Source organism: Ammodytes marinus (genome assembly GCF_949987685.1).
Source record: "Ammodytes marinus genome assembly, chromosome: 16".
Classification (NCBI taxonomy): Eukaryota; Metazoa; Chordata; class Actinopteri; order Uranoscopiformes; family Ammodytidae; genus Ammodytes; species Ammodytes marinus.
In genome coordinates, this window is record NC_137220.1 from 15,985,742 (window position 1) to 15,997,992 (window position 12,251).

Below are 12,251 nucleotides of genomic sequence, written 5' to 3' on the forward strand. Positions count from 1 at the left end.
AGGAATGCTGCTCTGCTGGCCCGGCGGCATGACTGCACAGAGAAGAAAGGGGGGGAGGATGTTAGAGGGATAGATATCTTGAAGGGAAGGAGTGTGGATGGAAGGAAGGCTGTTGCTGGTGCACATAGATATGTAAATGCTTGAAGAGGAAGTGAAAGAGGATAGATGAGCAGGACTTGTTGGAACGAGTCGGATTGAAACTCCCTTCCTCTCTTCCTCCTCCATCTCCACCTATATTTGCCTTTTTACGCTTTGCATGCTTAAACCCAACCCCACCTTTAACCCTGTCCCCATCCCCTCTCCCCAGGCTCTGCCCCTAAGCCAGCAGCCCCAGTGGACCCATGGGGCGCTCCTCCTTCTGTCCCACCCATGAAGAGCCACGATCCCTGGGCATCAAACGCCATTCCCGCCTCTGACCCCTGGAGCTCCGCCTCTGTCCGACCCAAGACTTCCAACGCAGGTGACCAGGGGGGAAAAATATATATATTTTTTAGTCCTCAGTCCATCAGTTGATAGGGCTTCCAGAAAACAAATCCACCAATAGGCACCACCACAACTCTAGCTCAGCAAAGTTTAGTTAGTTTTTTTTCTCTAGGAGCGATGCGTTTTGATTCTAAGGTCGTATTCACACCTAATAGTCTGCTCATTTTGGTGCGCACAAGATGGGAGTCGGATATGTTGCTTCGATTTTCAGATTGTTCAGTTGGACGATTAACAAAGGCAAAACTCAAACGTGTCCATAAATTGTAAACAAAAGTCATGTGCATGAAAATACTGTTCAATTATTGGTTAGGCAGGTTAAAAGTCAAATCCCTTTTCCATTTCTACCAAAGACATTACTCAACCGCTGCTTGTGCACATCTGCATGCTGTCACTTGCTCATAGTGTTCATTTGTCTTATTTTTTTTAGTTGATCAAAATATCCTTATTCATTCATGCTTGTGTTGTCTTTTTCCATTTGTCTGTGTGTGTGTGTGTGCTCGGTCTTTGTGATTTGTGTGTGTGTGTGTGTGTGTGTGTGTGTGTTTGTTTGTACACGTTATCCCCTTTTCAGGTAGCTTTGACCTGTTCAGTGCATCCAACGGTACGTCCAAAGAGGACTTCTCTGAGTTTGACAGCCTGCGCTCCTCCTCCTCTGTCCCCACTGGTACTCACCCATGTCCTCGTCTCTCTATTGACACGGAGTCTGTGTGGTTTTCTTCCCCTCAGTGTCTGAAACCATGACACATGAGACATTGTCCTGTCTTTGTATGTAAATGTTCCCCAGACCCGAGCAAATATGATTTTCTACTGCCAAAAAAAGTAGCCCTTTTGCTCCGGTCTGGTCCCATATCACTGTGGTGTGAACCCATGCAGCTTTAAGTGTTTATTGCTAAATACACGATTAGACCTGGGTCATCCAATTCATGCATTACCCCTTTTCTTTTGAACTGCAGTGATGCTTTTAAAGGTGGTTCAGCCATTCTGGAGAATGTTTGTAGTCACTTTTTTTCAAATCAGTGAACGATCCGTTACCTGTTCGTACTGTTTGTGCGCTAAAGAATCTAGTGTTAATATGTTCTGTAAACTGGCTGGCTGAGTTTGACAAAAAGCTATTTTGACAAGCATTCCCCAGAATTTCTGACTCCACTGGTGCATCTGAACCAACAGCAAATATCCCAAGAATTTGACTGACCCTCCATTCTGGTTGTTACGTGATAGGGTGTTCCATTGAATAGTTTGGCCCAGGTCTAAGTGTACTGTTTATTCCCCCTCATGTTGGTGTGGCAATCTCTTGGTGTGGGAGGTTTGACATTGGTGTCTTAACTTTTGCTCCAGCTTAACACAAACACATTTCTGATACAGTCAAGGACAAGGTGAGAGGGAACACAAACACAGCCAGGCGTGTGCACACACACACACACACACACACACACACACACACACACACACACACACACACACACACACACACACAAACACACATCATGTTGAGTACAACACACTTTACTTCAGCCCTCTGCAGGAGGAGTTGTCAAAATGTCACTATTATAGAGCCAGAGCTGGCTTAAATACACAGGATTTACAGCGACGTTAATACATTGCACACCAGGCCTGTGTGATCTTATCATGAGCCATTTTTTTCCCAGTTTTTTTTTGTGTGGCTCTGCTGCATTTCACAAGACCGTTTCTGTGTTTGACATTTCCTTGTGTGTGTGTGTGTGTGTGGCAGCTTGCACGGAAACTCTCCTCTTCACTGCTGTCTGACAGCTCTCCCCCCCCCCAAAAAAAAAAGAAGGTACCAGGCTGTCTGCCTCACATGTCGCCCCCATAAAAAGCATCTTCTGATAATTTTATTGCATCGGATACATTTTTTATTCCCCTCTTAATGTGAATGCGTGTCCTTACGTACAGGTATGTTAAGGGTTTGGTGAAAGAGAGAGTACAGATTTGTTATGTTTCAGAACCTGGTGAGTTTGTGGAACGCAAACTATATATTTGTATGCTATAAAAAAAAAAGTCTTAGCTGTATCTCTCATCTCATACCGTAGCCCTATAATAACAGGGTGTTATTGGGCAGCACAGGACTAGATGAGCAACATCATCTTCGTATCAATGACGTCTGAGTTTGTTTTTATAATGTTTTTGTTCCCTCAAAGAAGCGGCTTTCAAAACTGCTTTTTCATCAGTGAAATACAACTGCTGTGTGTTTTCCCTCCAGGTGACGGAGGCTTGGCGTCCTCCATTCTCACCGGGGCCAGCCTGGCCAGCAGTGGGAGCTTGGACCTCTTTGACCCCCTACCCTCCTCCATGTCTGGCTTCAACAACCCCACCAGAAAGACCCCAGAGTCATTCCTGGGTCCTAATGCTGCCCTGGTCAATCTGGACTCTCTAGTGACCAAACCGCCACAGCCACCACCAGTCATCAACCCCTTCTTAGCCTCTTCAGGTATGTAGGGTAGGAATGTTCTTACCCTATGACTATGTTTACTTTATTAGATATATTTGGGCAAGCAAATGGGACACACTGGCTAATGTGTACCAATTTAGAGAATGAAGTATGCTTGCCAGGAGGTGCAGTCCTTAAAGCTTAGCACACAACATATTTTAATCATATCATATTTTAATTTTTACTATGACCATGTTTCCAGAGGCTTTAAGTAAAGAGATGTGCAAGCTTCAACACACATGGGCAGACACGCCCCTATGCACAATTTAATGTTGAGTCACTGACCATTCTCTGGCTATGCTAGCTGTAAACTGTGAGGTCACAGACAGATGCATCATACATTATTTATTCCATACAATTTCACTGAAGTAGTATTAAAGGTGCAGTGTGTATAATTTATTGGCATTTTTTTTATAACAGACTTTTTAGAAATGAAATATAATATAGAAGTATGGTTTAATTGATGTAAAATCACTGGAAAATAAAAGAAAGTCGTTTTTTTATTGCCTTAAAATGCACCTTTTGTATTTTACTCACCAAGGCAGCGTTGCAATCTAGTACATTCACCACTAGATGCCTCTAAATATTGTGATATCACACACTGAACTTTTTTTATAAAACAATATTTTTAAGTAACACAACCACAAACATTGACTACTGTGAGCTCATTAACATTTTTGCTTTCTTCGTTTGTTTCATCTTTTATTTAAGGTGTCTCTGCTGCTCCGGCCGCTCCAGCAGCCAACCCCTTCCAGGTGAGCCAGCCAGCGCCTCCCACCCTCAACCAGCTGCGTGTCAGCCCCATGCCCGCCGGTTTTGGATTGCCCGAGCCTCTGGTCCATGCCTCGGTGCCCGCTCAGCCCATCACCATGGTCCCCCTGGCGGGCATGGCCCCCATGGGCCGCGTCATGCCCGGGATGGGTATGGGAAGCCTGGGGGCGACCGCGGGGCTCCCAGCCTCCATGTCTATGTCCATGCCCCAGCCCCTGATGAGCATGCCAGCACAGCCGGGGAACCAGCCCACTGGAACCACCAACCCCTTCCTTTTGTGAGGGGAGGTGTCTTGTCTTGTGGGGACGACTTGCCCTTATGGTAACCGGCCCCTTCACTCTTTCTTTCTCCACTCTTCTTCCACCTTGTCTCCTTAAAGGTGGAGTCAGCTTGGAGAATGCTTGTTGTCAACAATATATTTTTTGGTCAAAATGAGTGAATATCTCCTCACGACCCTGCTTACCTGAACATACTGTGTGGAGTGAGGAAAAAAATCTGGTGTTACTACACAATCTAGGCTCTGTATACCGATATGTAAACAAAGTGTATGTAAACAAAGGGGCCCACCGTAGCTAGCAAAATGCCCGTTTAACAAGAGCCTGTGCTGTGTATTAACACTGAATTATTGGTGGATTTTGATGAGATATTCACTGTTTTTGCCAAAAGTGAGTTTTCTTTTCATCAAGCGTTCTCCAGAATCACTGACCCCACCTTTTGAACAAAGCTTCACAATGAACAAGGGAGATGTCTTATCACCATTGATCCCTTTTTCTAACCAACTCCCAGTAAGGTGGTAGTCCCAGCCCTGGCCTTCCTCCTACCCTCACACACTCCTTATACTGTGGCCCTCTCTCTTTCTCTTTCTCTCTCTCTCTCTCTCTCTCTCAATGCTACACGCTGCCTAGTCCTGTGTTGTTCCATACTGATCTGACAAGGATGTTGATGACCACAAAGAGTTCACATCTGTCTACACACTTCCACAGTAGCAGTGGTGTTTACAGTTTTTCCCACAAGAATTCCACGGTTACTCGCCTCCTCCCTTAACTTCCTCCTTTTAGGATTACAACTATTATTCTTGTGCGGTGAGTGACACAGCAGAGTCTTGACTGTACCAGCGCCAGGAATCTTTATCTCTTCCCCTTCGAGCTAATCTTTTCTAAACCCTGTCAGCTGGTGTGTCTGTGTTTGAGCGCACATCTCAGTACTTTTTACACTGTGTATATTCCGGTGGGTTTTACTTACACACACACTGGAGTACGGATGAGAGATGGTCAGATGTGTTTATACTCTTGTGTGTGTACGTGCGTGTGTTACTAAGCAGGGATTTTGCACAATTTTTTTTTCTGGTGTTTGTTTCTCTTCTTCTTCTTCTTTTTTCCACGACTGTTGGGCTCACCGTTACACCTTAGCTAAAGGGAGGGAGGCGAGCCACACATGACATCTTAAAAGAGGACACCCACACACATACTGCCTCTGCTCTCGGTACCACTCAAGTCACAACTCTCTTCCGGTCACTTCCTGTCAAACTTGGACATTTTCCCCCTTCACCCTCCACATGAACTTTGAGGTATAAACAATGAACACTTGTCAAAGGAGACACACTCCTTGTCCTATGGAGGGTTTGAAAAGATGTGCAAAAACACGTGCTCACGCGCAGGTGTACTGTCAATGCACAGATGGTAACAGCCACATGTTGATGTATTTGTCACGGAGTGTCTGCCCCAGGGTGTGTTCCAGAGAAGAAGACATGAACTGCGATGGCATCAGTATTTTGCTATCTGAACACATGGGATGCAGTGAGGCATCATGGGATAGTTTTTTTTTTTTTTTTAAGTTTGGTTTCTAGGGTCAAAGGGAAGGGGGTGGGTTGTATATGTGTGTCCGCGCACAGTCTGCATGAGAGATATGTTTAGCTTCCAAGTGTACTTTAACGAGCAAGATCCCTCTCCTCCCCACATTTTTTACTTAGTAAAAGCGAAAGTGACTTAAAAAATGGCTTAAGTTAATTTCTGAAGTACAAGTTAAAACGGGAATACTGTAGGCTTCTGCAGCCTTACGTGGGTGCTTGTTTGTGTACGTTACCATATATCAAGGAGTGTTACCATGGTGACAGGTTTGCCAAGAAAGCTATGTAAGCCACTCAGAGCATTGTGAGGAGAGTTGGATTTACAGCGGGCTAATCCCATCAACGAGAACATTACCTGGCGGACACACACTCAAACACACTCTAACACGGGGGCTGTTCCATTATCAGTCTATTAATAATAGCACAGGGAATTCTGCAACAAACAAACAGCTAGACATGTCATGTAACAGTTGTTCATTTTTTTGTTGTTACTTTTTGTTATATACTCGTTAGATGTAAATCCATAGCCAAGCCTTTGGCTATGGAGTGTCGGAGCTGTGTTCTAGCAAAGCGATGCATCATCTTTGTTCTCTTTGTCATAGTTATTTTTTTCTTTTTCTTTTCACCCTATGGGTAGGCTATGTAATTCTCTTCTTAGAAGCACAACTGTTACCAAAGTCATAGCGACTGTGATTTCTGAGGATGTCGCACATTGATGAGTAGGGTCACACTTCACTGACTTTTTTTTCTTCTGTTTATGGATGCTCATGATATCAGACACCTTTTTTCACATCATTATACTTTTTTATATATATATTTCAGATTTAATTGTGCAAGAGTTAGTGAAAGTAAAAGTAAGAAAGTGTTATTGTTGGCTGAATATTGGCACATTTAATGACGGCAAGCTGAGCATCTATTGGTTGAGACAAATGGGCAGATAAAGTACAGCAGACAGGTTGGGCCTGGTGTACGAACCCTTGTTCTCTTTAGGTCACTGTAATCCCCTTCTCTTCACTTCTGTTGATGTCACTGCCAATGTTATTACTGTGGAGGGGACGCTTTATTTTATTCAGTTGTGTGTTGGCGCCCTCTCCTGGTCTGCTGTGGTATGACGGCTACACCGCAGGACCCTTAGTATTTCCACTTAAAAGCAGACCTTTGTTTCTCTCAGGCTTAAAGGAGGGGTAGCTCCAACTGTGTGTATGATTTTGATGATGATGCTGAGGGGTGTTGGTCGTAATAATGATTTTTAAGCGGGTGGTGGGAAGTTCCTGAATGAATGAATGGATTGATGTGACACTGACTTGCAGACCAGCAAACACTTTTAATCTCAACTAAATATATGCAAAAATTGGAGTTGGAAAAGTAAAAGTAAAACAAGCTATAGAAGACTTATTGCTTTATGTGTTTTGCAAAGTTAGATTTGCTAATAAAGGTCTTCTTTAATGAAATGCTATTATATTCTAGGAGATACGTCTTTTTTTTTCCACCTGCCTTGATTTCACTGCAGCCAGAGGTTTTAACTTTACTCCGGCGATTGTGGATGAAGTTGTTTCATCAACGCATTGAGAGAAAAAAAACTAAACTAAAACGTGGCTGTCTTGAACAAATTCAGCACTCCCAAATGGTCATGTAACACAGCAGTTGAACACTTTTTCTTGATCCCTGGCAAGTTTCACAGTTGTGGCTATGGTGCAGTGAAAATGTGACCTGTGTGTAGCGAGCAACCTCTGCGTGTTACTATGTATTCACTATGCTTTTTATCAAGAGGACTAACTGAACTTATGGACTGTCTGTCTTTATATGCATAAACAAGCTTCCTTTAATTCTTTCCATGTCTTGTCTATTTACCCTTCTCATAATACTGGGAGCAGGCTGCTTTATTTTTTTATTTGTATCAGATACGTGCTCAACCTGTTGGCATTATAACTGTATAATATAATTTATCATTTGTACTATTGTAACATACTGTTTCTCTCTGTATACCTTTATTATTCTGTGTAATGGGTTTTTTTTTTGTAGGAAAAGTCACCGTGGTATTTTAACGGCATCTAAACAAACAAACGCAGCAGGTCGCACCCTGTTGGATGAGGACAACTGTAGCTGCATTGGTTTAAAATAAAATGTGTATCACTTCAGCTCTGTAACTCTAGTGTCCTTGTATTTTATTTATTTTTTGTTAACCAAATATCATTACATGACTTGGAAATATTTAACATTTTCATGCGAGACTTTTTGGGGAGTTTATTTGATTTAAATCCAAATTACTGCAATAATTTACCAATACATTCACATATGAACAGTTAAGAGTCAAGAGTCCAAGTTTATTTAAAAAAGTAAAAAATATAGTAAAACAGAACAATTCAAGTCCATACTAATATATATGGAAACTGCTTATATTTAATAACATCTAATAATATCTTATTAAAATAATCTGTTTTCCAAACATTATTACTAGAAATACTAGAAACGGGAGTGTTTGATGATTGATTGGGGTTTGCCTTGTACTTCCTGCCACTTTGTGACAGCGGTATTACAGTATTGTGGATGTGAATTACCACAAGTATGTATTTAACATGAGTGTTTTGCTTTTGTTGATGCGGGGTCCAACCATCCTTGAGGTCCCCCCCCAAAATAACAAATTTGTTGTCTCTAAATCAGAGTTCCAGTCTTTACACTGTGTATGGCTGCTCCTCAGTCGACCAGCCAGATGTGGCTGACTGTGTGTTTAAAGGGCTGGATGGTCCTGTGTCGTAACCCAGTTTCTTCATGTCTTTAGTCAGGATGTGAAAGGAAACGGTGACGAAGCCTTGGGAACGAACCCGCGTCACTGCAAAACACAAAATTATGGGAAACATATTTCAGTGTAAATATATTTTGAAGAAACAGTGCTGTGTGTGTAATATGTATAAATAACTATTTGCTGTTTTTAGGTAGTTTGTTTGGTTCAACAGAATGTATTGAACATTGAAGAGGTAAGAATCACTATACAATTAACATATTACTATTACCAACGTTAAAAAAACCTTAACAAACCTTCCCTGCCTTCACCCTGGGCCACTACTTTAGGGTCTGTGTACTCGGGCCGCCGTCCCAACAGCCAGCTGAACAAGAGGAAAATGTGTTAACTACAGAGATATTTGAATTTGATAGTGCTAAAATAATCGAATGCTTTACCCAGCACTGCAGGCACAACACAAAAAAAGCAACACACACACACACTATATCTTACCTTGTAAATTTCTGAAGTTTCCATGTGGGCTCGGGAACAAACATAGGTATCGTTCGTGTATGTCTGAGATAAAATGAAGAAAAAAAAAAGGAATGAAGGACTCTTCTCTAATAGATATTAAACAAGAATAATAATGTAAAAGCGAAAACAAACAATCAGATTATACTTTACTATTTTCAAGCCTAGGTTTTGTGAAGGAAATGAGCATCATCCCCTTGGTAACCCTTTAATGTCAACTGTTTGGTGGGAGGCCTATATGAAATACAAAACCCGTACAGTAGATTATTTTTTCCTTGGTGAGGGCATTAAAGGGGTTGAGGCAGTGATGTGAATGTATACTAACTAGTCACTTAAATGCAAGCACTAGTCCAAAAAAAAATTGGACGGGAGTTCCCTTAAAAAGACGAGGAAGTAGACGGGGTAGTAAAAGGTAATACTGACTGTCCAGGTGTGAAGGGGATGTGTGTTGCTCCGTAGCCCCGGACCACATCGTTGCCAAACACATCCGGGCCGTACACGCTCACCACGAGCTGAGGCCCTGTGAAAATGAAAATTGTGGTTCAGTGATCAAATGGTGCTTTCCGAAGGACCCATCATGCTTCACTGGAAGCTCAGTTATCATGTTAATATTAATGTACGAATGAAGGCTCACATCCAGAGGGGTTTGTGCTCTTAAACGTTGTCTCCAGTGGAAAGTTCCAGATCAATTTGTGTGAGGACTGACTGCCTTTACAGGTTATTTGAGTGATGCCTTCCTCCAAGCCCTACAGAGAAACACACAAACACTTTATAACAGAAACCAGAGCTTATTTTCACCCTTCATTTCTTTAATTTGTAAAGGGTTGCATCAGGGTTCCTACAGCTTAAGCCCAGTTAGATTTGTTTTATGCAACATGGAATTAAATGAAAGACCAATTAAAAATGACATTAATTACTTTTGGTTTGAGTTGAAAAGAGGACAATGACGATAGTAAAAGGGTAAAAAATGCATGAGTTTAGACTAACTAGCTGTATAGTTAACATTATAATATAGCTAACATAGTTGGACAAAAACATGATCATATAAATCTGAAACACAACACAAATAACGAGTCACTCACCGAGGTGGGAGCCCAGTCGTGGCCATAGACAAAACAATATTTGCAGTACAGGTTGTCGTACTCAGGAAACTGAAATACAAAAAAAAAAACATATCACCTTTATACGTATAACGAACCACAAACAGACACATTCACGCCAAGGCAAGGTGTAACCTAACTGGTGTTTGAGTGTGGCTGGGCTGAAATTAGCTGCTAAGCTAGGCGAGGCTATTTAACTCACGTTCGCTCCCTCAATCTGTCCGTTCACCGTGAGAAGAAACACTGACGGGTTGCTTGCGGCCATCCCGTCAGTAGTTACCAAAGTGAAAATGTGAGCGGTCTTCGTTATGAGTAATTCAACCCACTTTGGAAAAATCCTGCTGCTCCTCATCCACCTAAACCTTTCCTGTTGCTACCATGGACCTAATATAATAGGTTGCTACGGGCGACGTTTGCTCCTCCCTATGGCTACCCGCGAGGTCCAAACAGAGCGGACGTGCCGAGGTCCATAGACTAATATGGATACGTCCACAAGATGGCGGCAGGGTACCAAATAAACAAATCAACGCTTGCTCAAAAACAAGCCTACCTGAAGCAAAAGGCAACAGGCAGCATCCACCTGCGACGGAAGTTTGGTTCTACAGCATACCTTGTTGACCCATAGTTGATTTAGGCTACCACTGTCACAGTGCTACTTTTAAGTCATAATTTACGTGGTCCCAGTTGCAAATGGTCTACTACTTTCTTTTTCATGAAAGTAATGAACCCAACAGGCACAATGTATTCCACGAGGAAGGCCACGAGATGCGACTGGAAACACGAAGTGAGTGTTGAGATTTATTTTAGTAAAGCAAAATATATGCTGGTAATTTAGAGAAGAGAAAATGCACTATTATGTGAGTTGTTTTGTTTCATTGCCACTAGCCTATATATCAACATATAGGCACGGCTATGCCTACAAAACTTTTCCACACAATGCTTCATGTTGTCATCTAAAGTTTTGGGGCATCTTCTCTTATTTTTTGTATTTTTTTAAACTGCACCTCAACTAACTGATGCACTCAAATAGCCTATGCAAACCTCAATTATTTCCTAAATGACCAGAGTTAAACATTAGAGTGAAATACTTTTTATAGCCTACTTTTTTTTAACACAAAGACAATCACTTCCCCAGTATGGAACTGTGTCCATTGCTGTGTAGCATTGAAGATAAGCAAGACATGGTTTCGGAAAGGATGAAATCAACTATTCATAAATAGGCCTAATCATTATTTATTTATTTATAGACCTATATATCTTGGTAGTCTTAAATGCAACAACATTTTGAAATTACATTTATTATTATTTTTTAGGTAACACTCAGGGCCTTTTAGGGGGGTCCGGGGGCAATCTCTGTGAAGTTTTTTTTAATACAGTATAGCTCAATATGGGCCCCTGATCTTCGTAGCCACGAACAATGTAATTTAAAGAATATCAAAAATTTGCTGGTGCCGGATCTCTGTATGCCCCCCCCCCCCCCATCCACTACCTACTAAGGTTAGGGGCCTGTAATGAGCCAGTCAATTGTTTTTTTTTTTTTTTTTAGAATGCCATGGTGATCTACCCACAATGCAGGTCGACGTAATGGGCACCCCTGCTCTAGGCCATGTATCCGTTTGTTGCTTTTGTTCAGATAATTTGCTGTTTTTCTTTGAGTCCTGAAGAACAACAACTACTTTCAAGTCTGTCTGACTAACCTACAACTTACTTTCTCTTTGTCCATCCGTCTAATAGCTTGCTCTGTGTACTGCTGTCATACGGCTCTCTTTCATCCATCCATCCTTTTGATGCTCTGTTCATTTGCCCTCGCCTCAAAGACGCTCATGTCCTGTTTGCCCTGTTTCTCCCTTCCCATTTCTCCTTCCGTAATACATTAAGGGATGCATTAACTTTTCATTAGTAAACAGGCCCACAGCCTACATTCGGCAGACAGACAGTCTCCTTCCCTAAAGTATCAGACACTTAATTAAATAAATGCTTACTAATAAGTACCAATATGCCACTATAGCCTATGAAGTGAATGTTAAAGTAACCGTTTAAAATAACCACTTCTTCTTGCTTTTTCCCTTTCCTCTTGTTACCTGAATGATTCCTAAATCCCTCTTCCTCCTTTCCGCCCTCTTCTTACTCCCTAAATTCTTGCTATAGCCATACTTTATTGTTTTAACATTCTGCCAAATGCTTGATTTGGAGACAAGCTCACGACTGGCGGCCCATTTGAAGTTGCTGTAGAGTGGCCACAGCCCAAAGGGTTCATTGGGCCATCTGGGATCTAATATTTACTGGACTTTTTTAACATAAACACTTGCAAATTCTGAAAAGTCCCATCAGGCATCATCCCATTTTTCAGAAAAA

The 12,251-nt window shown here is 41.9% G+C and overlaps 2 protein-coding genes across 4 annotated transcripts in view; one reads left to right on the forward strand and one right to left on the reverse strand.

Moving 5' to 3' along the window:
• The window catches only part of epn2 (epsin 2), a 28,075-nt gene extending 20,382 nt beyond the window's left edge, over positions 1 to 7,693 (forward strand). For 2 of the 3 annotated variants that reach the window (XM_080044149.1, XM_080044148.1), the window contains exons 7-10: positions 308 to 460; positions 1,055 to 1,147; positions 2,702 to 2,929; positions 3,641 to 7,693. In XM_080044149.1, the coding sequence (XP_079900275.1) occupies positions 308 to 460; positions 1,055 to 1,147; positions 2,702 to 2,929; positions 3,641 to 3,981 (815 nt within the window). In that variant the 3' untranslated portion in view covers positions 3,982 to 7,693. The remainder of the gene's footprint in view (positions 1 to 307; positions 461 to 1,054; positions 1,148 to 2,701; positions 2,930 to 3,640) is intronic. The other variant, XM_080044150.1, reaches the window with a different exon arrangement.
• Positions 7,694 to 7,777: 84 nt separating this feature from the next.
• On the reverse strand, positions 7,778 to 10,260 carry b9d1 (B9 protein domain 1). The gene is made up of 7 exons (XM_080044376.1): positions 10,099 to 10,260; positions 9,879 to 9,947; positions 9,431 to 9,542; positions 9,220 to 9,316; positions 8,779 to 8,841; positions 8,583 to 8,650; positions 7,778 to 8,376 (listed from the first exon to the last, which is right to left on the reverse strand). Exons 1-7 carry the CDS (start codon positions 10,246 to 10,248, stop codon positions 8,219 to 8,221), a joined length of 717 nt encoding a protein of 238 aa, XP_079900502.1. The 5' UTR covers positions 10,249 to 10,260; the 3' UTR covers positions 7,778 to 8,218.
• Positions 10,261 to 12,251: the final 1,991 nt, after the last annotated feature.

Excerpts from the sequence above, each read along its gene's own strand:
- b9d1 (XM_080044376.1), bottom strand. The coding sequence starts at position 10,248 with ATGAGGAGCAGCAGGATTTTTCCAAAGTGGGTTGAATTACTCATAACG. Across the intron at positions 9,543-9,878 it reads ACGACTGGGCTCCCACCTCG|GGCTTGGAGGAAGGCATCAC; the intron begins GTGAGTGACTCG and ends GTTTCTCTGTAG. Across the intron at positions 8,377-8,582 it reads CCAGGGTGAAGGCAGGGAAG|TGACGCGGGTTCGTTCCCAA; the intron begins GTTTGTTAAGGT and ends TGTGTTTTGCAG.